At 44.0% G+C, this 27,183-nt stretch overlaps 1 protein-coding gene across 2 annotated transcripts in view; it reads left to right on the top strand.

Moving 5' to 3' along the window:
• KLHL17 (kelch like family member 17) overlaps positions 1 to 27,183 on the top strand; it is a 102,826-nt gene that overhangs the window by 12,829 nt on the left and 62,814 nt on the right. For both annotated transcript variants that reach the window (XM_073585345.1, XM_073585346.1), the window contains exons 2-3: positions 18,132 to 18,393; positions 21,953 to 22,074. In XM_073585345.1, the coding sequence (XP_073441446.1) occupies positions 18,132 to 18,393; positions 21,953 to 22,074 (384 nt within the window). The remainder of the gene's footprint in view (positions 1 to 18,131; positions 18,394 to 21,952; positions 22,075 to 27,183) is intronic.

The following is a 27,183-nucleotide window of genomic DNA, read 5'->3' as shown; positions in this document are numbered from 1 at the left end:
CCATGAGGTAAACCCGGACAGTGGAAATAACTCTGAGACTAGAGAGTGCTGTGTATTGGACATTGCACAACCTGTGTGACCACAGGATAAGCAGAGTGAAGCTCTGTCATGAACGCTATGCTGTTTATATGAACTTTCTGTTGCTATTCCTGGTTTATGATGCCTAATAAACCGCATGGACTGTTGGAGTTATGTTAAGAAACCTGTGCCGGATGTGATTTATTGGCTGCCAAGCGAGTGTCCCCAGCCTTGAATGACAGCGCTACCTTAAAATATATATATTGCTCAAAAAATAAAGGGAACACTCAAATAACACATCTTAGATCTGAATGAATGAAATATTCTCATTGAATACTTTGTTCTGTACAAAGTTGAATGTGCTGACAACAAAATCACACAAAAATCATCAATGGAGATCAAATTTATTAACGAAGAGAGGCCTAGATTTAGAGTCGCACACAACATTAAAGTGGAATGTAATGTCCTTAAAACAAGTCAAAATGAGGCTCACTATTGTGCGTGGCCTCCACGTGCCTGTATGACCTCCCTACTGTACAACGCCTGGGCATGCTCCTGATGAGGCGGCGGAGGGTCTCCTGAGGGATCCTCCTCCCAGACCTGGACTAAAGCATCAGCCAACTCCTGGACAGTCTGTGGTGCAACTTGACGTTGGTGGATGGAGTGAGACATGATGTCCCAGATGTGCTCAGTCGGATTCAGGTCTGGAGAACAGGCGGGCCAGTCCATAGCTTCAATGCCTTCATCTTGCAGGAACTGCTGGCACACTCCAGCCACATCAGGCATGGCATTTTCCTGCATTAGGAGGATCCCAGGGCCAACTGCACCAGCATATGGTCTCACAAGGGGTCTGAGGATCTCATCTCAGTACCTAATGACAGTCAGGCTACCTCTGGCAAGCACATGGAGGGCTGTGCAGCCCTCCAAAGAATTTCCACCCCACACCATTACTGACCCACTGCCAAACCACAGAAAAGTAGCTGACAGCACTTCCAGGATCAAGGAGATGCACGCTCAAAGTCCAAAGACCCAATTGGACATCAGACATCCAAAGAAAATGAAGAGGAGCAGCATCCATTCCAGGTGAAGAAATGTGCAGAAGTTTATTTCGCCATGAAAATATACAACGTTTCAACCATCACATGGTACTTGAAAAAGACCATGTGATGATCAAAACGTTGTATATTTTCATGGGAAAATAAACTTCTGCACATTTATTCACCTGGACTGAATGCTGCTCCTCTTCATTTTCTTTGGACCACTGCCAAACCAGTCATGCTGAAGGATGTTGCAGGCAGCAGATCGCTCTCCACGGCGTCTCCAGACTCTGTCACGTCTGCCACATGTGCTCAGTGTGAATCTGCTTTCATCTGTGAAGAGCACAGGGCGCCAGTGTCGAATTTGCCAATCCTGGTGTTCTGTGGCAAATGTCAAGCATCCTGCACGGTGTTGGGCTGTGAGCACAACCCCCATCTGTGGACATTGGGCACTCAGACCATCCTCATGGAGTCGGTTTTTAATCGTTTGTGCAGACACATGCACTTTAGTGGCCTGCTGGAGGTCATTTTGCAGGGCTCTGGCAGTGCTTCTGTTGTTCCTCCTTGCACAAAGGCGGAGGTAGCGGTCCTGCTGCTGAGTTGTTGCCCTCCTACGGCCCCCTCCACGTCTCCTGGTGTACTGGCCTGTCTCCTGGTAGCGCCTCCAGCCTCTGGACATTACGCTGACAGACACAGTAAACCTTCTTACCGCAGCTCACATTGATGTACCATCCTGCATGAGCTGCACTACCTGAGCCACTTGTGTGGGCTGTAGAATCCGTCTCATGCTACCACGAGTGTGAAAGCACAACCAACCTTCAAAAGTGACCAAAACATCAGCCACAGAGCATTGGTACTGAGATGTGGTCTGTGGTCCCCACCTGCAGAACCACTCCTTTATTGAGGGTGTCTTGATAATTGCCCATAATTTCCATCTGTTGTCTATTCCATTTGCACAACAGCATGTGAAATTGATTGTCAATCAGTGTTGATTCCTAAGTGGACTGTTTGATTTCACAGAAGTTTGATTTACTTGGAGTTATATTCTGTTGTTTAAGTGTTCCCTTTATTTCTTTTGAGCAGTGTATGTATGTGTGTGTATATATATATATATTTGCCCAAAATATAAAAGAAAATTTGTCATCTTAAACTTTAGGCCTTTTAGAGATCATTTCATCTTCAACTTGCTTAAGTGTTCACAATAAGTCATTTTGACCAGGGCTGCCCAAACTTTTACATGCCACTGTATTCACAGTACAGACTACAGTGTTTGGAGTGCCCGTTGGTCTCCTGAACTAAGCTCAGCAGCCTCATATATGCCTATGAGCTTGTCGACTTTGTTACCGGCAGTCGGTCCATACTTGGACTGTGAATATTGGACACGTGAAACCAGTCTAAGCTAAAACTTGAAAAAAACTTATTTGTACACTCTGGATATTACTGAATGACTATACAAACATTTGTAAATGTTTACCTGCCAAATATAAAAAATGAGTATTTTGTAAGTCCAACGAACTCCTAAATTGCACAGTTTAATGTAAGAATTATACACCCATTCTGATGTCAATTTTCATGGTAAGTACCAAAGCCTCATCAGGTTGAAATGAACTACTAATAATGTACACAATGTATTGTGAGATCTGGTGACAGATCTGCTTAAAATATTCTAGGAAAGTAATGATTCTCTTGGGATCTATGCAAATTCTGCGACTGAAAGTCCATTCCTTCCTTCTGAAGTTGTTTTGGCATCAAACACATGGATGGCTGCAAATCCTATTCCCATGAATGAAACATTTGGCCAAAACATCTCAATCTAATCTGCTATATGTGAATTAACCATTAAAGGGGTTGTCTATGCATGTAATTTTGGTGAACTATCATGAACTATCATAAGAATAGACAATCAGTTGGGGTCTGACCTTCAGGATCTTTACTATCAGATAGGGTGGACGGATGTAAACACTGAATGTAGCTGGTGCAGCCTAGCTCTGTTCAATGTGTAGTCACCTCTGCTTGGTACGGCAGATCATCTCGTATTTGGAGAATATAAGCAGTTCTCTGTTTTTCAGCAGCAGTGACTAATAACTGAATAGTGGGGTGCCAAGTCGTACCCCCACCGATCTGACGATCGTCAAATCTAGTGATGTTATTTTGTTTCAGGACATTTGGATTAGTGCCCTTATTTTCTGTACTATGTGAACAGCTGCAGAACTTCTTTCTAGCTCCTGGTTATCAGAGAGTAACAACAATGACACTTGGACAATACCTTATGATTCACTCTTCCTTGGGCACAGAAAAAAAAACTTCCAGAATTACTCTTTTTCTGGAGGCTGGGTAGTCTTGCCTTTTCTCAGGAGCTATTTGAATATCACAGAAGAGTGGGCAAGTATGGAATAAAGCCTCACTCTAAGTCTTTTCGTGTCAGAGGCTGAAAAAATTTGTGGATACCATCCGAGCTGCTGTATAAATGACGATCCAGACTAGTTCAGGGTAAAATATTGATGGTTTTAATCTCAATCTCAACGCATTTCGAAGCCAACAAGACTTTTTCTCCTGTTGACTTTGAAAACTAAAAAGAAAAGGAAAATCCAGTCCTGTTGAACCGGACTCCAATTTTTTCTATAATCCTAATTGACCTTAAATGGGAAAGGTTTATTCTGATTTCCTGTCAGATATTGAGAAAAAAAAATACATATGTAAACTTCTAGTTTCAACTGTACATGTTCACCCCCCTTGTAACAATATCCCTCCTCCTGGCTCCTTCTTGTAATAATATACCCCATCCTGGCTCCTTCTTGTAATAATCTCCCCCAAGTGAGAAAGTGTTTCTGCAAATGTGGTTGAGCTTTGGCATCAGCATTCACAATCTAGAATAACTTCTCACGCTGTGTACTATCGGTATCAATTGCCTCCCCCTTTTCCCCCTGAGAAAATTTGCTTCATTTCCTAATTATGGACTGGTATTGCAAAATATTTCTAGCATTCTGGAAAGCTCCACTTTTTTTCTTCTGCTTCGCCTAATTATCTGCCGCTAATAAGGAGAAACTCCAAGCTTCTGAGCGCCCAAATACTAGCACAGCAAGAAGATCCTTCTCTGTGAGAGGTTGCCAATGAATATGTTCCCTGTTAATAGGGAATCCCCTCTGTTTCTCTCCTCTGGGTGTACGTATTATTATAGCCTGATTTATCTCATGAGTAAAGTCAGTTTTCAGTGTAAGGCTGTGAGAATATATTTGCATCTATTGATGACCTATCGAATTGGCAATGTTAAAAAAAAAAAAAAAAAAAGAAAAAACTGCATCTCTTATTACTGAAAAGAAATAAAGATTGTCTGTCCATTCTCACAAAACCATCCTCTAACATGTCTAATAAATCCAGGAACTGTCCTCTTTTTCATGCTCTGTAACTTGCCATCCACTCGTTTTCAATGGGCGTTTTAGTCATTGGAATTCTCCCAGCACTATAGGTGCTGAAACATCATTTGTCTTTCATTTTTTGACCATGCAGTGCGCCTGCTCTTCATTGTAAAAAGCCGATTTAGGGTGGAGTTTGTGGAACAGAAACTTATAGGAAACTTTTCAAATCATCCTTCCAAGTCTCAAAACTCTTCAAAGACTTTACACTAAGTTTTGGATAAGAAAAACAATCCATTATAATAAATAATAATAATACCCTTACTATGAAATGTTTTCAGACCATTATTTTTTTTATTCTTTAAACTGATATTGCTCACATAGAGTTGAGCAAAGTGATTAGTTGGTACCCATTTCAGAATCGATGTTGGTACTTTGTGACAGCCAGGGCGTTAAGAACTTCCTCAGCTAACACTCGAATGCTGGTAATCTGAGTGCCTGTCGAGATTATAAGACCCCCGCTATGTCGTCGTGACTCCATGACTCCTTGCATATTTCTTTGTTTGGAGGATTAAAAAAAAATTCAAGCATGTGAGTCTATCAGAATGATCTTTGGGGAGGCATTTCCGTACCTTGGCAGATGGCATCATCCAACTACGCAGCCAAAGACTGACAGCATGGTCCGCTCATTATAGACTTTGGAAAACTTCACGAAGTTGTCAGGATTCAAAGTGGCACTCTTTATGTAAGCTTTAGGCAAAGGTGATAGTAGTCAGGACACTGAAGACCTTCAATATCCTAGTGACATCTTCTACGGGCTGAGAAGGTACCACTGGAATGTTGCTGGAGTGCCAGGACTAAAAGGTCTGTGAAAACTATGGCTTCTCTCCCCATGATACAGTGATGCTTGTTGAAAATTTGTTAATCATTTCTAATGTATCTTCTGCAGCTGTAGATCAGCTGCAGCCCTGGCTTCCTCTTTCAGTTCAATTCGGCAGGGACAGTTACGCCAGCGCTGATTGGGCACCAGGCACCACATGTCATAAAGCCACACAATCCCCAGGACCGCGATTGCCGACACTGCTGGAACAGTGCCGGCATGGGAGATGAGTTTAAGCTTTTTTATTTAATAGGGGCCAAACATTTAGATCAAGAGTGGGTTGTCCTAGTAGTGGCCAACCCCTTTAAGATACGCTCTTTTAACTAAGTTGCATCATCCCAAAAAAAGCCGAGTGAGCAGCCAAAAGTGTTTTAAACAAATGAATGGGTCTAAGGAAAAATGTGTTGCATGCCCGAGTTTGAACCAATATTCTGGTCGCACTCGACCATGGAAGTCAATGAGTGATTGTGAGCCCTCGCGGGCAGGGTCCTCTCTCCTCCTGTACCAGTTATGACTTGTATTGTTTAAGATTATTGTACTTGTTTTTATGTATACCCCTCCTCACATGTAAAGCGCCATGGAATAAATGGCGCTATAACAATAAATAATAATAATAATGAGTGCGTGGAAAACCTCAAACTGCACTCAGATGACATCTGAGTGCTGTCTGATTTCCACGGACTGACACTGACAGAATGGAGAAGATGGAGAAATTTTATTTTTCCATCTTCTCAACAAAGAAAATCGCATCATACTCTGATCAAACTCTGATCAGAGTGTGAGTTACATAATTTGCCCTATTCTCTCTGGTGAGAGAATTTACACTGGTGTCACCTGAGCCTAAAAGTAGATGAGGCGGTTTGCATCATGATTCAGCGCCCTGTATACCGGGTCCAAAAGGCACTTGGAACATGACCCATTCAAGAAAAAGGAAGCTCTGTTACAGTATCTTCTCAGTTTAAGTTCTTATTGCTATAGCAGTCAGTAAAGAAGTCATTGGGGGTGCAAGAGATTTCTCTGCAATGTGTCATTAAAATAAATTTTTAGTAAAAAAAAAAAAAAATCCTCTTCGAAAATGGACACTTCTGATTTTGCAACTTCCACAATGCAAACAGTTAATGGTCTAATTAAATTCTGGAATTTCATATGTTACTCACTGTACGGAAAAAAAAATGCTAATTTAGTAAAGGCCAGTCATTTACATTCATTTATAGAAAAAGCATGCATAGTGGTGGTGCGTTCCAGGACCGCCAAACAATCCCCCGTTTATCCATGAGCTCAGGAAGTGGGCAGCAGATAGACGGGACTTCATATAACAAAGCAGACGATAAATTCACACACAGTCTACCTAAAACTGAAGAACTCTGACACATGATGGTTAGGAGGGTAAAGCAGGCTGCGTTCTGTGGACTTTACACAGTGAGTAGAACTTGGGCTTTTGTTTTAAATTCTATTTATTTTTTACCTAAGATGTCCATAAACATTTTCATCAGGACTGGTAAACTATCATGCTTGTTTGAAAGCCTCTGGAATCTTCGGGGAAAATGGGATTGGGCATGTTGAATTTGAGCACCCGATCTTTACTTATATGCATGTATTTGGGCTAATATCAATGTTGCAATGGTTTTCATTAACATGTTTATACTGTTCAGCTTTATCAAGCTCTTTAATTTACTGCACATTGATGGCTGCTGAATGAGTTAACTGAGAAACCAGCATTGAGCTGTTCTGTCTGGCTCCCCCAAACCTGAAATTCCTGTGGGTTGATTTATGACCACAGAACACATCAAAGTTGAGCTGAAATTGTGATGTGGTTCTAAATCCGTTTTCCTGACAGATAGGATGTGACAAGATAAGCAGCTACCAGAGCACTACAAGGAATGGATGGGAGGCCTCACTTGTCCGGTCCTCATTTCTATGGGCGCTTTTAAAATTGGCGAGCGTGCCCATTTTGGTAATTTTGCAAGCTCCCATGCAAATTACATTTTTTTTGTAGAAATAAGCAAAGTTTACGAGCTCGCAAAGATTGTGCAGCTGACACCGATGATGGACACGGCTTTCATCGTCTTGTATCCGGTTGTGCCGTACCTATATTTGCCCAGTAAACATTCTTGAATTGTAGGAGCCTTTTCTATTTTTTTTTCTGTTCAAGTTCAAGCAGCATATAGGTATGTTTCTTGCTCCTAACTTATCGCAGCTTCATCTACAAAAGTCAAACGATCAAAGGTATCCAGTTTCTCTTATTTAATTCCTGCTGTTCCACAGAGTATGCCATTTTATTTTTTAAAATCCATCATACGGTTCCAGAGATTTGGGCCTTTTTATGTAGCACTAATTCTATGGCTTACAGGGTTCCTCAGGGGCGTGTCTTTAGTTTGCTCTGTATAATTACTCTGTACGCCACTCTCCCATGTTAAAGACTATATGGGTTGAGTTGTACTTTTGAACGACACAATTGGTTTTACCATGTCGTGTACTCGAAAACGGGGGAAAAAAATTCCAAGTGCTGTGAAATTGCAAAAAAAGTGCAATTACACAAACATGTCTAGGTTCTTTTTTATTTAAGTGGTGAAATAAAATTCCAAAGTTTTAAAAAAAAAATTGCGACATTTTCCAAGACCTGTAGCGTCTCCATTTTTCGTGATCTCGGGTTACGTGATGGCTTATTTTTTGCGTGCCGAGCTGTCGTTTTTATTGGTACCATTTTGGTGCAGATATGATCTTTTGATCACCTGTTATTGCATTTTAATGCAATGTCATGGCAACCAAAAAAACGTAATTTTGGAGTTTTGACTTTTTTTTTCTCGCAACTCCATTTAGTGATCGGGTTAATCCTTATTTTTATTGATAGATCGGACGATTCTGAACGCGGCGATACCAAATATGTGTATGTTTGATATTTTTCTATATTGTTTTATTTCGAATGGGACGAAAGGTTAGTGATTTGAACTTTTATATTTTTTTTATATTTTTAAAAACATTTTTTTTTTTTACTTTTGGCATGCTTCAATAGCCTTCATGGGACAATGGAAGCTGCCATAACTTGATCAGCTGTGCTACCTAGAGGCGATGATCAGTTTGCCTGTATGTAGCTGAATTACTTGCTATGAGCGGCGACCACTGGGTGGCACTCACAGCAGGCCGACAGTGACAACCATAGAGGTCTCCAGGAGACCTCTGGTCGTCTTGCCAACCCACCGGTGACCCGCGATCACGTGACGGGGTCACTGATGGGCGAATTTCCGGCACGATTGCTGGAAACGCATATTAAATGCCGCTGTCAGCGTGTGACATTGCAAGTTTAGCATTTTTTTTAATTTTTTAATAAAGATCGTAATATGGCAAAAAAAAGCAGAACAGAAATTAAACAGAAAATACATGTAATACTGATTTTAAAGGGAATCTGTCACCCCTTTTTTTGAGATATCATATAATGATATCATTCAATTGTGTGTTACTTAAGTATTGTAGTCGTACTTTTTATCCCCCCTGTCCCCGCACCTTTGATGCATAAATACCTTTTTTATCACTCTTCAGATTTATGGAAATTGCCGCGGTCCGGTCCGATGGGCGTGGCTTATTCTCCCCCCACCTTGGCTTGCTAGATGTTATTTCTTCTGTGAATATAACAGATGGCGTTGTTTATTCGCGCCTGCGCATGGATAAGGCTGTTCGTGCTTGCGCAGTATGCTTTGCCCAACTGTGGGCAAAGCATATAAACGCTACTGCGCATGCACTGTTATTTTTCCCTGCGTCTATGACCCGGAGGTTTTCATATGCATATGAAGACTTCCGGGTCATAGACGCAGGGAAAAATTCCAGCGCATGCGCAGTAGCAATTATATGCTTTGCCCACAGTTGGGCAAAGCATACTGCGCAAGCGCGAACAGCCTTATCCATGCGCAGGCGTGAATAAACAACGCCATCTGTTATATTCACAAAAGAAAGGCTTGCAAGAGATGTCAAAAGCAATAATAAAGGATTTTGGGGATATGTCAAAAGTAAAAGAAAAGTCAAAGATGCTATAGGATTTTTACAGGATGAAAATGATGAAATGGTAAGACAGGATGTTGAGAAGGCTGAACTTTTAAATTCCTATTTTGCATCTGTTTTCTCTGAGAAAGGAAATGTAACATCAACTGTTATTCACTGTCCTATTAAGGGAATAGAAGAATCCAGGATATCTATAAACAGAAAGATAGTAAGGAAACACTTAGCTAACCTAAATGAATTCAAGTCTCCAGGACCAGATGAATTACACCCCAGAGTACTGAAGGAGATAGCAGAAGAAATTTTTGAACCCCTCTCCATAATCTTTGAAAATTCTTGGAGAACAGGAGAAGTGCCAAAAGACTGGAGAAGAGCAAATGTTGTTCCTATCTTCAAAAAGGGGAAGAAGGTGGACCCAGGCAACTATAGGCCGTGAGTCTGACTTCTATACCAGGAAAGATCTTTGAACAAATTATTAAACAACATGTATGTCAATACCTGGATAAGAATGAAGTGATTAAACAGAGTCAGCATGGGTTTGTAACTAATAAGTCATGTCAGACTAACTTAATTTCCTTCTATGACGGTATCACTGATTGGGTGGATCAAGGAAATGCTGTAGATATAGTATATCTTGACTTCAGCAAAGCATTTGACAAAGTCTCTCATAAAATCCTTATTGAAAAAATGGCTAAGTATGGAATGGACAAGGCAACTGTTAGGTGGATTCATAACTGGCTTAGTGATCGGACCCAAAGAGTGGTCGTAAATGGCTGCACATCCAGTTGGAAGAATGTCTCAAGTGGGGTACCACAGGGCTCTGTCCTGGGCCCTGTATTGTTCAACATCTTTATCAACGATTTAGATGAAGGAATTGAGGGTAATCTGATTAAATTTGCTGATGACACAAAGCTAGGAGGGATAGCTAATACTAGAGAAGAGAGAGAGAGGATTCAAAAAGATTTAAATAAACTGGAGAAGTGGGCAGCAACTAACAGAATGATTTTTAACAGGGAGAAATGCAAAGTACTACATCTGGGCAATAAAAATGAAAAAAGCATATACAGAATGGGAGGAATAGGGCTAAGTGACAGCACATGTGAAAAAGACTTGGGTATACTAATAGATCACAGACTGAATATGAGTCAACAGTGTGATGCAGCAGCAAAAAAGGCAAATGCAATTCTAGGATGTATTAACAGAAGCATACTATGACGACTCCTGGAGTGGACCCTCTGGGTCGTGACACCAACCCTCCCAGGGCGAGCTGACCTAGTGAAGACCACCCCCTATACAGGGAGTGTCAGGGGCAAGCCCCAGGGGGTGAGGCACCACGACTGCTGGCACCAGGCGGCCGGCTCACAGGAGACACGAGTGGGTGAGAGTGTCTGTAGGAACGTGTAAAGTGTGGACACGGGAACACGTGGTATACTGAGACTTCGTTCGTCCGGGTGTGAGTGAAGCAGGAAGCGTGCAAGGAGCACGTCAGAGCACAGAACCAGGCAGCAGGTGTGCCAGGAGGTGTAACAGAGTAAGAGACTGAGTACAGGATCAGAGTGTGTGCCCGGAGGCACAACTGAGTATAAGACAGAGCACGGAATCAGAGTGTGTGCCAGGAGGCACAACCAAGTACAAAGCAGAGTGCAGATTCAGAGCGTGTGCCAAGAGGCACAACAGAGTGCAAGGCAGAGGACCTGAGTACAGCGCACAGCCAGGCAGGGACACGGCAGACCAAGCCAGGAGCACAACAATAATCAGGCACCTCCCCTAGGGGGAGGTCGTCTGATATAGCACATGACTACTACTGGTTCCGGGTCAGGACCTAGCCAGAAAGCACATGACCACTACAGGTTCCGGGTCAGGTCCTCCATTACCATAGAGAGGACCGAGCCCTATACAGCACTGACAGGAGCGCGCAAGCGCAAACGTGACATGTAGGAGGAGGCCCGGGAACGGGAGCTGCGCGTGCGCACCCTACGGGACCCCCGGAGTGACCGCAGCTCCGGAAGAGATGACGTCGGGACCGAGGTCCCGCCCCCAGGTGAGCACGGCGTGACACATACAGTCTAGATCACGTGAAGTCATTATTTCCCTCTACTCCTCTTTGGTCAGACCTCATCTGGAATATTGTGTCCAGTTTTGGGCACCACATTTTAAAAAAGACATCAACAAACTGGAGCAAGTTCAGAAAAGAGCGACCAGAATGGTGACCGGTCTGCAAACCCTGTCTTATGAGGAAAGGTTGCAGGATTTGGGAATGTTTAGTTTGCAAAAGAGAAGACTGAGAGGAGACTTAATAGCTGTCTACAAATATCTAAAGGGCTGTCACATTGTAGAAGGATCAACTTTATTCTCATTTGCACAAGGAAAGACTAGAAGCAATGGGATGAAACTGAAGGGGAGGAGACACAGATTAGATATTAGAAAAAACTTTTTGACAGTTAGAGTGATCAATGAGTGGAACAGGCTGCCACGAGAAGTGGTGAGTTCTCCTTCAATGGAAGTCTTCAAACAGAGGCTGGACAGACATCTGACTGGGATGATTTAGAGAATCCTGCTTTGAGCAGGGGGTTGGACCAGATGGCCCAGGAGGTCCCTTCCAACTCTACGATTCTATGATTCTATGAAATAATGTCCAGCCAGCCAAGGTGGGGGGAGAATAAGCCACGCCCATCGGACCGGACCGCGGCAATTTCCATAAATCTGAAGAGTGATAAAAAAGGTATTTATGCATCAAAGGTGCGGGGACAGGGGGGGATAAAAAGTACGACTACAATACTTGGGTAACACACAATTGAATTATATCATTATATGATATCTCAAAAAAAGGGTGACAGATTCCCTTTAAGGCTGGGTTCACACGTGGCGTTTTTTTTGCGTTTCCGCAACGGTTTAAACCACGCGATTTTGCTGCGAAAACGTGAAAAATAAGCATCCCATGCATTCCTATGGGATTCCGCAATGCTGTTCTAATGCTGCGGTTTTTACCGCGGCGGAATCGCTTCGCGGCAAAAAAACGCAGCATGCTCATTAATTTTGCTGAATCGCGGCGATCCCGCATCCATAGGAATGTATTGTTCCGCTTACTTCCCGCGTGTGGCTGTGCACACCATGCGAAAAGTAAGCAGAACAATTGCGGATGGTACCCACGGTCCGGAGGAGAGGAGACTGTCCTCTGGGCTTTGGGTACCATATCCCTGTAAAAAATAGAATTTAAAATAAAAACTATTGTTGTTCTTACCTTCCGACGTCCCACGCAGCCTTCCCGCCTCTCTCCACGCTCTCGTTCCCAGTAATCCTTTGCGAAAATGCCCGCGATGACGTCCGTTCTCGCGGGATCGCGAAGTCTCGCGGTCATTCGCGCAACGTCATTGTGAATGACCGCGAGAACGGACGTCATCGCGGGCATTTTCGCAAAGGATTACTGGGAATGAGAGCGTGGAGAGAGGCGGGAAGGCTGCGCGGGACGTTGGAAGGTAAGAATAACACCATTTTTTATTTTTTTCATTATTTTTTACATTTTATCTTTTACTACTGATGCTGCATAGACGGCCTCAGTAGTAAAAAGTTGGTCACACTCGTCAAACACTATGTTTGACGAGTGTGACCATCCTGTCAATCAGTTCTCCAAGCGATGCTACAGATCGCTTGGAAAACGCTAGCATTTTGCAGGCTAATTATGCTTGCAAAATGCTAGTTTTTCCGCGGGAAAATCGTGGGAATTTAAAATGCGATTTTCCCGCGGAATGGAATTCCGGAACTCTCGCGGTAATTTCCGCGAGAGTTCCGCTACATGTGAACTTATCCTAAAAAGCTAATTTTCTAACGGTAACTTCTATTTAACCCCCATAAGCTTTCTGTAGAGAAAAATAATACAATTAATATAAAACCATTAATGATTAATCCCTACTCCAGGATTGGCTCATCGCTCTCGCGCCTACTGGATAGATGATAACTTTCTGATTGGTCGGGGTCCGATCGCTGGGACCTGCACAGTAGAATTGGGAATTTTTATCCACAGTGGGGTAGTTTCTTTTTGCATATTGCATGTCGCATTCTATATCTACGCTCTATTGATTCTCAGTGGGGCTGCTAGAAAAAGCCAAGTGCAGCGCTTGGTAGCCCCATAGGGAATGAATAGAGTGGTGGTCAAGCATGTGTCCTACTGCTCAATTCTAACTGGATAAAAGTCCGCTGTTCTGGTGATCAGTGCAGGTCCTATTGGTCGGATCCTATTTCTTAATAAATTATTACTTATAGTGTGGGTAGCTGATTACTTCATTTCACTGGACAACCACTACCCCTTAGTGACGGGGCCAATTTTTTAAATTCTGACCAATGTCACTTTATGTGGTCATAACTCTGGAATGCTTCAACAAATCCCAGTGATTTTGAGAATGTTTTTTCGTGGCACATTATAATTTATGATAGTGGTAAATTTAGATTGATATATTTTGTGTTTATTTATAAAGAAATATCAGAAACTTGACAAAAATGTAAAAAAAATGCAGTTTTCAAACTTTGAATGATTATCCCTTTAATCGAGATAGTCATATCACAGGAAAACATTAATAAATAACATTTCCCTCATGTCTGCTTTACAGCAGCACCATTTTTAAAACGCTAATTTATTTTGTTAGCCTTTTAGGCGGTTTAAAAATGTAGCAATAATTTTTCATTTTTTCAAGGAAATTTACAAAATTTTTTTTTTTTTTGAGGGACCTATCCAAGTTTAAAGTGACTTTAGGGGTGCTATATATTGTGAAACCCCAAACATGATACCATTTTAAAAATTGCACCCCTTGACTTATTGAAAACTGCTGTCAGGTAGTTTATTAACCCTTCATGTGATTTTTCAGGAATTAATGCAAAGTGGTATAGCAGGAATGAAAAAGTGTTTGTTTACCACCTAAATGTCACTAACTTCTGAACTGGCTGCTGTAGCCGGGAGACTCTAAAGGTATTGTCACACTTAGCGATGTACCAGCGATCCCGACCAGCGATATGACACGGTCAGGATCGCTGGTACATCACTAAGTGGTCGCTAGTGAGCTGCCACACAGGCAGATCTCACCAGCGACATCGCTGGGGACGGGGGTCGCTACTTACCTGTCACACTAGGCGATCCTGCGTCCTCCCGCCCGCGTCCACACGTCGCTCGTCGGCGCCACAGGAAGCCCAGCAGGAAGCTGACGACGAGAAACGGTCCAGGACGTTCTCGCGCGACCAGCGATGAGCAGCGGGGGAGCCGGTCGGAGGTAAGTATCAGACATAGCGATATTGCTAGCAATATCGCCGCTACGTCACAAAACCAGTGACGTTACAGCGATACTGCTAGCGATATCGCTTAGTGTGACAGGCCCTTAAGACCGCTATTTGGTCATGAACTGCTATGGCAAACATCAGGACCACACAATCATGATCTTACTGTGTCAATTAGATTAAAGTGGAAGCCCCCACAATCTATTAACCATTTATTTGATGTAGTCACTTTTGACAGCAGCAACTAAGGGGTTAAACAGATATGGACGGCGTCAACACTGATCATTTGTGATACAGCAAGTTGTCATATATAGTGGACAGCCGACAGCTGCTGGATTGTCACCTGTATGGGGATGATATTTCCTTATATCTCAGGTCAGTAAATATACGTATTGGCATTCATGAAGGTGTTAACCCAGTAAGAAGTGCAGTGGCAGGCACTTAAAGGATTGTAAAGGCTTTGGGTACATGTCTGCAGTCATTCTGTTGCTGCAGACTTGTGAATCCTCAGTGTATTGCCGGGATTCTCCAGTGGCAATGCTGGGAGCAGGCACTCATGTGACTGCAAGTATGCAATTTGCACACTTCTGGCCACATTCTGACTAGACTTGCAAACGTCTAGTTGGCATGTGACAGCACGTACACAAATTGCATACTTGCGGCCGATGCTGGTCCTGGTGCCAGCACTGGCGAATCCTGACAGCGCACACACTGATATTGAGTGACTGCAAACTTATTCCTAAAGCCTGGACAACCCCTTTAAGCAAAATAATGGGGATGTAACCTTCTGGACCGTGCTCCTTTTTCCACGTGTAATTTTTCCATCTCGTGTCGATGGGATTTTAAAATCTACATGTACACGCATTGAACTTTAACTCGCTTTTGGATTTTCAATGCAAATTCTGCACAGAAATCCTCCATGTGTGAACATAATCCTATAATCACCGCAGAGAAACAAAAACTGAAGTGTGGACTCTTTTGGCCATTACCAGCCCGATGGCATTTCTCGAACGGTCATTGACCCACCTGTATCTGGCCATGCTATAAATCTGTACCCTGGTTTGCTGTGACCCCCCTCGTCTCGATGAGGGGGCTGCGCGTCACGGCGTCCAAATGTGATTACTATTGTGTAGAAATTGCTTTTTCCAGAGGATCTATTTTTACCAGCACTAATCAGCATCATGTAGGTGTATAGAGCGGGATGGCACAGAACGTTCGCTGATGAATCGCTGAAGGCTGCAGGGTGACATTCGCCTCCTGCTTCTTTCTAGCTATGATTTTTTAATGTATTTACATTTTTACTGAATGCATTTAGTCATCAGTTCTGCAGCCGCGCTTATCCTGTATGAATAATGCATGGTGGGCTGCTCGGCATTTGTTTGTAGCAGATGATTGCATCCATGGGGGTGATGGGGAATTACTGTATGGGAAGAGGGAGCCCCCCATCATGTAACGCATCCTACTATAGGCCACATAATATTGCGTTGGAGGTGGAGAATCTGAGTACTCACATTTAAATCCGAAGTCCTTGAGTTGTCTTCCTCCACCTCATTTACAAGATTTGGCAATGGAATGAAGACTGAAAGGGAGAAGATACAGATCAGATATTAGAAAAAACTTTTTGACAGTGACTAGCTTGGCCCGTGCGAAATTTTCGCACATTGGTTGTCGGGGGCGCAGGCAATTTCAGAAAAAGCCAGCTGGTCAAATGTAAATGTATTTCATGAGCTGATAAACACAGACAGGTATTTATATACGTAGATTGGTAATACAATAAATTGTTTTGATAAGTAGAGGTCAAAAAATGTTTTCCGGTTGAGGTGCCACCTACAGGTCATTGTGTCTTTCTGCCGGTTTATGAAGATGAATGTTTAAACTGTATTTAGTGATAAAATCATGAATGTGTGGTTTGTTTGGCTGTTTTCTTGCTGAAGTGTTAAAGATAGGGTACGCAGGACGCATGCAGACGTAGGCGGAGCTGAATGAAGAGGTGCGGCAATGGGCGGGGCTTAACAGAGTATGGAATAAGGAAGTAGTCTGCCGACCCGTAGCCCTGCCAAAATCTAGTGTGAAGCTAGCCTAAACTATATTGTATCCTGTTCTTACCCTGCACTATACACTACTCATACTGGGCATTGCCTTTCTAGTACTTCTACATCAGCAATATTACCTGTGCACTGAGCACATTATACTGATGCTATACCTTACCCTAGATCATACACACTAAACACCACAGAGCATAGTTCACACTTCAAGTAACAAAATACATGTATAAAAACACATGAAACTATTCACTTTACGCAGTTGTTGTCTCAGGAACAAAACAGCACAATCCACACCCCTACAACATGGCGAATGAGCGGTCAGAAAAGCTCATACAGGTGTAGTGTGGAGGGAGCACTTACTTTAGTCAAGATTGTATACTTTTCCTATGTCTAATGTCATTCACTTTACGAACAATTTTCCATGTGTTGATGATACGATACAACCAGATAATAATGGGGCCAATACTGGGTGCATGCAAATAATTTAATAAAATCCCAATTCTTTTTCTCTGATCTCCCCGCTGTTAGTCATTCGGGTAATTACCAGTCATCGGTTATTCATCTGTCGCAGCGTAGAAGGAGCAGCGAACAATAGGGTTGGGTTCAGGCAGGAATACGACTTCAATTCATATTTCTCATTAGCTTTTATATGAACATAACTTTGCTACTTGAGCTATAGCGACAATATGCTAGATCTTTTCTATTTAAAACTGGTTTTGGGCTCCAGTGAGAACTCTATAACGGGGCTCCCAGCTACCATGTACTTTTATATTACTGATGGCCCTTTAGCCATGTAATTAGACTTCAGGTCTTCTTGGGCATAAGCCTAAGGTGTGACTGCTACCTCTTGCCCCTTCCAACATTCAATATAATGTATTATATACTTCTTTCTTCCAAAAACAGCGACACCTTGGCCAACAGGCTACTTGTGGTATTGCAGTTCACTCTGAAGCCAGGGTATACTTGCCAATGGTGCTAGAAATGGTACGAATTTTCAGATACTGTCATGGAAAATATGGGGTTGCTCTGGGCTGAAAATGGATGGCGATTCTCTAAACGAAGCACAAAAGTGGCTGCTCATGGGCAGGGCTTAAAAATGTCCCTTTTCTCCCAATACTGTTGATAGCAATTCTGCCAGGGACATACAGAGAGGAAAGGGGGCCCCAATGGTGCCTATTTTGCTGCTGATTATTACCATTGTACCTGTCCTCATCTGCGGATGTTGGATTTTCCGCCCTTCATGTAAGTCCTATGTCCAGGGACATTTACAAAAATAGGACTAGGTAAAGTAGAGCTCTTTCTGTACAGGGGTCCTAAAGCAACCATACGGACTACCCCCAAAATATTTGCCCTTTTGCACTGCAGACATTTGTGATTCCCAGTATACAATCTGGATAGAATGGATAAGGTTTCATATCGCAACCATTATGATTCCATAATGTTACGTTTACTCAATTAGACCAATCAGTGAAAAGTTACCCGCCTATGAGGAGTTTGCCGATAAGCTTTATATCAATGTCTGTCTTTTTTTTTTTTTATTGCACAGCTTCAACGAGTGAAGCCAGTGAAGGAGAAATCAGGAGACCAGTCCCCAGCCATGGAAGGGGCGGTGCAGCTTCTGAGCCGAGAGGGCCACAGCATCTCCCACAATTCAAAACGGCACTACCACGATGCCTTCGTCTGCATGAACCGAATGCGACAGCGGGGGCTCCTGTGTGACATTGTGCTGCACGTGGGGACCAAGGAAATTAAGGGCCACAAAGTGGTGCTGGCATCATGTAGCCCTTATTTTCACGCCATGTTTACGAGTAAGTACCTGTTACATATATATATATATATATATATATATATATATATATATATATATATATATATAAAAAAAATATCCATGTAAAATTATTATTCCAGATACCTTTATTTAGGACCTGTGTTCCATATGCAAAAGTCCTAAAGTTCTCATGAATGTGCAAAAGTGCACCTTTTTGTCCAATTTTTAAAGGGAACCTAGCAGAAACATTTAATAAATTATTAATATGACTGTGTAGCCCTTTGAAAGTTAAGCCAGTGTATCCTTTTATGACCCCAAAATTTTTTTCAAGCAGTGAGAAATTGCTTTTTGATGTTGTGTCTGGAAGTGCACTGAAGTGTGAAGATGCACTTACAGCTTCTCAGCCTCACACTGTAGACCCTACCTAGTACTAGCCTCCTCTGTCTGAGTGGCTGTGTAAAAGAGCAAAAGACCTGTCAATCAGCTAAAAGAGGGTGTTAACATGTAAGAATAGCATGAGGCTGAGAAGCTGTAAGTGCACCAACTTGCCCCAATGCACTTCCGGACACGACTTCAAAACACAATATCCCGCAGCTGGAACAGAGCTTTGGGGTCATAAAGGGATCAAGTGACTTGTATTTTAAAGGGCTGCACGGTCATATAAATGTTTTGGGGGTGTTAAAATTTCTGACAAGTGTTCTTTAAACCTCACGTTGTTTCAAAAGGGATATTCTTAGAAGAATTGGCTGAACTTAAATTATATTTTGATGCTGTGCTTGTAGATTTAAACCATAGTTGTTTTACACCCCTCAAAAAATAAAAACTTACATAAATGTGACCCTAAATCTATCCCAGTTGTTAGAGCAGCCATTTGTCTTGGAACTGTTTTCCTTTTTATTAAATCGGTCACAGTTCACCATTTTGTAAGCTATGGAGACTCTCCTTTTGTCACATAGTCAGGGAAGTATACGGATATACGGTACACAAACCCTTCCCAACTCTCTTCTTGCTTCCTAAGGTGCCCATTCATATTAGACAGGGTGCGTTTTTTACTTTTGCCGGCAGTAAATGTTTTGCAAAAGAAGGATTAGGTATGCCTAACCTTTGTTTCCATGGAAGGTAAGCCGATGCGAGAGATATCTAACAGAGGATATATTACCTTCTCCCATTAAAATAAACATGGGAACCTTTCACATTGAACATGCAGACTTGTCTGCCAAGGGCAGTAAAAACAAGAAACTGAGCAGATTTGTTTACACAATTTTTGGAAACAGATTTAGTACATTTTGAATTGTATCTACTGATATTCCTGCATTTTTAATGCTTAGGAGTCCAGTGGGCGGTCTTATTCGGTGATTAGTTGCCTTCTCTGAATCACTGTACTCTTAAGCATAGTCACTGACATTCTGTAATTTTAACAAACTTTACATGAATCAATAATACAAGCAAATCTAAGACACTCTATGAGCCACTTCTCTTTTCCTGCCTCCTTAACTCATTAATCACATTGGAAACCGGTGAAAATCAACCTTGGCATGTTCAAGCCCCACTGCCATGTCACTCATTGAAGTCTATGAAGAGTGGCAGGGGTAAAGGGAGGGAGTAGCCAAACAAAACAGGTAGAGGAACAGGATCTGCAACTTTCTTGTAAGTGTTATATCTCACCTTAGTGCTACAACACAGTGCTGCTATTTTTCAACATGTGCTACTGAGAGATGTGAGAGCAGGAATCCCTCATGTCTTTGTGTGTTATGTATGGGAGACTTCACAGCAGCCTTTCTCCACTCACTAGCTCAGAGACGACTGGAAATTAGAGCGAGTGGAGCTGCAGAGGGGAAAAATCGAATGAAACAGGTAGAGGAACAGGATCTGCAGCTTTCTAGTAAGTGTTTCATCCCACTTTAGTGCTACCATGTGCTACTGATAGATGGGAGAGCGGGAATTCCTCATGTCTTTGTGTGTGTTACGCTCGCGCCCGGACTGTTTAGCGCGAGCAGGAATCATGGTCCCACTGTACTGTGGACTGAGAAGAGCCTGGAGGGGGTGACTAAGTGCCTACCCAAGACTGACCTTGGACGCAAGGAAACTGATGGTGCCTCGATCTGAGGAGAGCTCAGGGAGGCGTAACCAGGTGCTACACCAAGATTGACTTTGGCCACATGGCAGCTGACCCACAACGAGATATAAAGGTGCTGTTGGACACAACTGATATACAGGCAGGCAGGTGGAGGACCAGTTCAGACTGAATGAACAGGAATGGTTTCAAGAAGAATTAGGACTCTGACAAGGGGGTATAAGTTTGCAGATGCGGACCGGCAGGGAACGGCAGATGCGGACAGGAACACACAGGAAAGACAGCGCAAAGATCACAAAGGATACCTACAATGTAGCAAGTGTATAAACTAATAACTAAGGTTGCACAGCGACAACAGAATAAAGATAGGTACAGGTTCAGACACTGCAGTATATAGAGATAGGTGCTGGATCAGACACTGCAGGTTTTAGAGAAAGGTACAGGTTCAGACACCAGGTTTCAGAGCCAAGTATAGGTTCAGACACAGGAAATTTAGGAAACGATCCTGACTAGATTGATCCTACTCCTAATCCAGACAAGGACATTCCCAGGTCCAGATTCAGGGTTCAGGCCTGGATATTCATCCCACAGGGTGGCAGGAACAGGAAAGCACCTGGCAATTAAACTGTTGCACAAACACACTGAAAGAGCATGTTGCTTAGGCACCTCCCAACAGATGGAGGTGCCTTAAGTACCAAGTGCCTCTCAGCAATAGGCTGGGGACACATTTGGAATGCGTGCACTGCCTCTTTAAGAATCAGAAAGTGCACAAGCAGGCACCTTAAGCATGCACAGCAAGCAGATGACCAGGAGCTCACTTCACACAGCAAGCTGAGGCTGATGAGATCACTGCACAACCTGGGATGGTGAGCACATTGGTGTTCCTGCATGGTGGGGGATGGGAAGCCATGCAGGGATGAAGGAAGTGGTTTTACAGTGTGCTATGTATGGGAGACATCACAGCCACCTTGCTCCACTCACTAACTCAGACGACTGGAAATTGGCGTGAGTGGAGCTGCAGAGGGAAAAAGTCGAATGAAACAGATAGAGGAACAGGATCTGCAGCTTTCTAAAAAGTGTTTTATCCCACCTTAGTTACACAACACATTGCTGCTACTTGTTGACATGGAAGACCAGAATGTGTGCAGTGTATGGGAGACTTCACAGCCACCAGGCTCCACTCACTAGCTCAGAGACAACTGGAAATTAGAGAGTGAAGCTGCAGTGGGGAAAAGCTACACAAAATTCCAGAATTAAAGTTGTATAATGGACACAAATAATGTTCTTCTCTTTGTTATTTTTACATGTGGCACATTATTATGAAATTATATTAATCTTCTCGCCTCTTCCTGCTCTATGCCAGGCTGCCCAGATATGTCTGCATGCACAAATGCCACAAATCTCAGCAGAAAATATCCATAAAATGTGATAATGTGCTTGTAAGTGATTTATATTATTTCACATTTGCTCTGTGCAAAATCAGAATTGGTTTGTATAATTGTATTTTTTTTCATTTTCTTTGCAGATGAGATGAGTGAGAGTCGGCAGACTCATGTGACCTTGCATGACATTGACCCTCAAGCATTGGAGCAGCTGGTCCAGTATGCTTACACAGCAGAGATAATGGTTGGAGAAGGGAATGTGCAGGTATGGGAATGCACTGGTATTCTTAAGAACAGTTTCACATGGGCGGATTATCTGCCAAGGACCAAGCTTGCATGTCTACACATTGTAGTCCTTGTGATATATGCTCTGTGAACTCTACTAAGACATTTACACATACGTTTATTCCTATATGTGACAGTGAGAGAACGCAGGCAGGGTCCCTGCACCTAACATAAGCCAGGCAGGCAATCTGCCCCGGGTTCACCCCTGTCCCATGTCACACGGGAGGATAATCCTTTTGGTATTTTGGATGTGTCTGCACAGAATCCAACTAATCTTCATAAAGATTTATTATTCCAGTTTATCACCTGACTGCAGAAAATTATTATTTGCTTATTTAAACTTTGCACTGTTCTTTGAAGTTATAGTAAATATTTTGATAATCTGTTTGATCACTAGTCTTAAGCAATAAGTAGACTAATCTACTATTCTTGTTTTCAACGTATTACATTCTGCAATGTTAATAGGAGGAGAAAAGTGTATGCTAATGATTGGCCAGTTTAAAGTGAAGCGCCGTCAGTAAATTACCTACCCTCTTCATTATGTTACATACATGTCTACATTATATATACAGTATATATAGCGATCTTTATTAAAAAAAGCAATGAAAATAAAGGTGTATGTGTATGTATGTATGTGCGTGTGTGTATATATATATATATATATATATATATATATATATATATATATATATATATATATATATATATATATATATATATATACAGTGTATGTATGTATATATATATTATATATATATAATTTAAGTGTTGAACAAGTCAACAAGGTGCATGAAATTCTCACTCATTCTTCACTTAGCATGAGCAACCCATACAATCCACAAAGGCAAATAAATCAAACCATAGGTGCCCATAAATGGAGTTATGTTTAGTAATCATAAATGACACAGGGAACTAGTCACATGCATTGCTCAAGTGTTAATTTGTCCCATTCTTTAAGTCCTGTGTAACACAGGTAATTGGATTCAGCGACACAGAGGCACAGAGAAAGGGTTAACAGGGGTATCAGTGGTCTGATTTAATTATTACAGGAAGGAATCTCCTTGCAGGGAGCAACAGGGGGTAAATCCGATCTTAACCTAAGAACTACAAAAATAACAGGGCAACTTAAGGTGACAGTTTATGCGTATGTCTACTTCACTTAGCGTGAGTCCGATGCTTGTCATTTCCTCCAGGATGAAAGCTGGCAGCCGACTGGGGCGGTGCTGAAGTCTTCAGGCTTCCCTGTGATGCCCCTGAGAGTCCAGTCGCCACAGAGGTACTGCACCTCAACCAGAGGTGTGGTATCCCACCTTGCAGGTAAGATGGAGACACCTAACCTGGCTCTTGCACAACACTGCATCCACCACACACTATAGGAGCAGGTGCTCCTTTATCCCTGCTGGCTAGTAAAGAGTGTTAGAAGGTGGGTGGAGCTTGGGTTCAGAGCGGGAGAATAGAGGGAAGTGAGGACAGTCTCCCCCTAGGGGAGGAAGTGAGAGGACGTGTGCAGCAGCTCCCTGTCAGCAGGGGCTGCTGGAAGAAGTACTGGTATGGACTGAAGAACTGAAAGGAAAGCTCCCTGAAGGGGAAAGGCATTCCCAGAGGCACGGGTGGAGAGAGTACTCCCCATGGGGCTCGTTCCACGCTGACGGATGTCAGTTGGGGGAAATCCAGGTCGCAGAAGGGTCTTGGCCCCTTAGCCTAGTGGAGTGTACAACAGGGCTCAGCTAGCAAGCCGACAGCTGTGGCAACTTTAGGGACCACAGCCAACAACCACAGTTATCTTCTCCGGAGAGGCAGTCAGAAATTATCAAGGAAACGCTTTGGGCACATTATCCGACAGGATCCGCAGCTGCAGGCCTGGGACACTGACTGTGAGGTGCTGGGAAGGAAGAGGAGTGGAAATCAGCACAGTGAGACAGCCAGGGAAGGCATATACTGACAGGGAGTTCTGGAAAGGTGTTCTCTATCTGCCTGGAAGTTGGCTGGATCCCTCACCTGGAAGACGTAGCACCAAGTGGGCATCGCCGGCTCTTGAGAACTGTGAGTAAAGCTTTGGAACTGCATTCAACTGTGTCTTCTGCCTTCTTCCTGCGTCACCTTATCAGCTCTGCTACATCCCTTGCTCCACACTACATCACATCTCTCAACATCTCTTATCTGCCCTGGGACTCAGCTCTGCCTGTGTTGAGCTATTCCAACTCTGCTGCATCACACCATCTGTCCCAGAGGATCTGCACTGCAGCACTGGTCACCTCTGACCGGATACCACAGGTGGCATCACGAACACTTTACTTAAAACTCTTTCTTTTTCATCCCTTGTAAATATACCCCTTTTATTGGACGTCCAGGGCCACGGACCGGCTCACCGACGCTGTGACACTGCCCCTTTAAGAAGCGGCCCGGTACCGAGTACCCCATGGCCCTGGTGGGCGCTCCAACTGCTTAACAGATAAATCTACCCTCTTCTGGCAGCAATGGGCGGTCATCAGTCTGACCCATTGGGTCCCTAGTCCATCATGCTGCTCTCTGCAGCCACGAGCCTTTCACAACAATCTCCCGCTCAGTGTGCTCTGCAGTCAGGAGTCTCGCACAACAATCTCCCACTCGGCGTGCTCTCTGATCCCTCCTGCACGCCTCCCCTTTCTGTTACCGAGTGAACTAAGGCTACTCGTGGCACAAAGCGGGCCTGCACACTCTCTTCCGCTTCCGTCGCAAAACCCCTTTTCTCCCTCTCACCATGACCCCTCTTTGCAGGTCATGGGTTCTCCCCATCCTCAATTTCCTTCCTCCCCTGCAGCAAGAGGCACAGCCCCAGCATTTCCAGACCTGATGCTCTGTCAGCACCTACAGCCCGGTCTTCCTCCCTACACCCCCGTTCTCCTTTAACTTGCCATTCCATGGGCGAGAGCTCTTTCACCAGATGTTCACATTCTTTCACTCCTTGAATGATTCGTTGCCAGACGAACTGATCTTGTTCATAACAGGTGGGGGGCATTCCGGCTGTTGTTCGCTCCTACCGGCGTAATCCAGGTTGACTGATGAGAGGTGAGGCGTTACTTTGATCCGATGAGTCTGCCGCGCCTGTCGCTTCAAGCATTGACACCTCAGTGCTCACTTTCCTGGGGGCGGAAGACAGTGAACTATTGAGGTCTGGTGGCGAGGCTGGCATCTCTTCTTCGTCAAAGTCGAGAATGTCGAAGTGGGCGCATTGATGGCTTTCAGCGATTGTTTTCCATCCTGGGGCCCTTTGGACAGGCAGGGCCGAAACATGCTATGGTGAACTACCCGGGTAGGTGCCCCATCTGCCCGTTTAGGCTGGACTTCATACACCGGCCCGTCAGAACCGACTCGGCGTGTCACTCAATGTTGGGTCCTCTCCCATCGGTTTTCCAGTTTTCCTCGGGGCCGCTTGTTCCGGATCAACACCCGGTCTCCTGATCTCAGAGCTGTCCCTCGAGTAGGTGCCGCTTCATGATGCTTGTGTTCCTGAAACTTCGTCTGCACCAGCCAGCAGAGAGTCCACAGCCGATGTCAGCCTTCTCAAACCAAGGAAGACACCCCCGTCCGTGAATAGTCCTCTTCTGGGTCCAACTCCAGCTCGGTGATCTCTCTCCCCCTTCGCCTGAAGGGCAAGGTAAACCGAGTAAACCCCATCGTAATGTGCACTCGGTTGTTGTACACCCACACCAATTCAGCCACGAATTCAGGCAATCGTATTCTCCAGTCTTCCTCTAACATTTGAAGCATCTGGCTCAATGTCCGATTAAAGCGTTCACAAGCCCCATTCCCCTGAGGATAAGGAGTAGTTCTTGACTTCTCAATCTGGTATAAATGATGCAACTCTTCCTTCACTTGACTTTGGACGCAGGTGCCTTGGTCGGAGTGGATCCACTTCAGGCAACCGTAGACCTGGATGAAGTCCTGGCAAATGGCCTGTGCAGCTAATTCAGCAGTCTGGCCAAAGGTCGGAGTTACTACAGCAAACTTGGTGAAGTGATCGGTCATCACCAGACAATGTTCATACTTGAGGTGTGCCGGGCCAACAGTTAAGTAGTCGATCATAAATACCTTCAAGGGGACAGAAGTAATGATGGTCTGTGTTGGGGCCCTCTGTTCTGGGGGTTTGGCCAGCTCACAGCTCTGACATCTTTGGCAGGCCTCCTCCACTGCAGTCCTCAATCGGGGGTTGATACACCAGCTTCTGCAACCACTGTAACATCTTCTCCAGACCGAAGTGAGCCCCTCTCTTGTGAACCTCCGTTGCCACCACATTGACAGAGCGTCTCTTGCCGGCTGGGAAGTTGCTTCAGGGCCACCCACTGTTGCAGATGAGCGAGTTCCTTGTCTGTCCATTGGAGTTGCACCCAGTCATTGCGAGGCCACCCCAGCATCTGTTCTCCAGACACCTCTCCGATCTGTCCCTTCGTTTCCACCGATGATCTGGCAAGGTCCCGAAAACCAGGAATATCTTCCACCTCCAGCTCTTCATCTCAGTCATGTTTGGGTTGCTCATCAGTCACCCTCGAGAGGGCATCCGCGTGGATGTTCTCAGCTCTGGCCCGGTAGGCAACCTTGTACCGATACTTCGCCATGCGGGCCACCCATCGTTGTTCTAGGGCCCCCAACTTCGCATTTTCCAGGTGGGCTAGGGGATTATCAGTCCGCACCAGACTTCTGACCCAGACAAGTACTCTGCAAACTTTTCCGTCATAGCCCACACCAACAATAGCGGTTCCAACTTGAAGGAGCTATAATTGTCCGTATTCCGCTCCGAGTCATGAAGAGACCGGCTCGTGTAGGCTATCTCTCGTTCCTTTCCTCCCTGCACTTGTGATAGGATTGCCCCCAGACTATGTAGACTTCCATCAGTGTCAAGGATGAAGGGATGTGAGATATCCGCATAGGCGAGTATTGGGGCTTCTGGCAAGGCCATTTTCAAGGCTCTGAAAGCTTCTTCCTCACTGCTTACCCATTGAATAGTTCAGTTCTTCGAACCAGCCAGAAGAGGTTGCATTTTTATGGCTTCACCGTGAGGCCATGGCTCTGCAGTTGACTTAGCACTTGTTCCAGCTGCCGAAGATATTCT

The sequence above is a fragment of the Dendrobates tinctorius genome, unplaced genomic scaffold, assembly GCF_039654945.1.
Source record: "Dendrobates tinctorius isolate UK_male_01 unplaced genomic scaffold, ASM3965494v1 ptg000086l, whole genome shotgun sequence".
NCBI lineage: Eukaryota > Metazoa > Chordata > Amphibia > Anura > Dendrobatidae > Dendrobates > Dendrobates tinctorius.
This window is presented reverse-complemented; position numbering and strand designations above follow the sequence as displayed.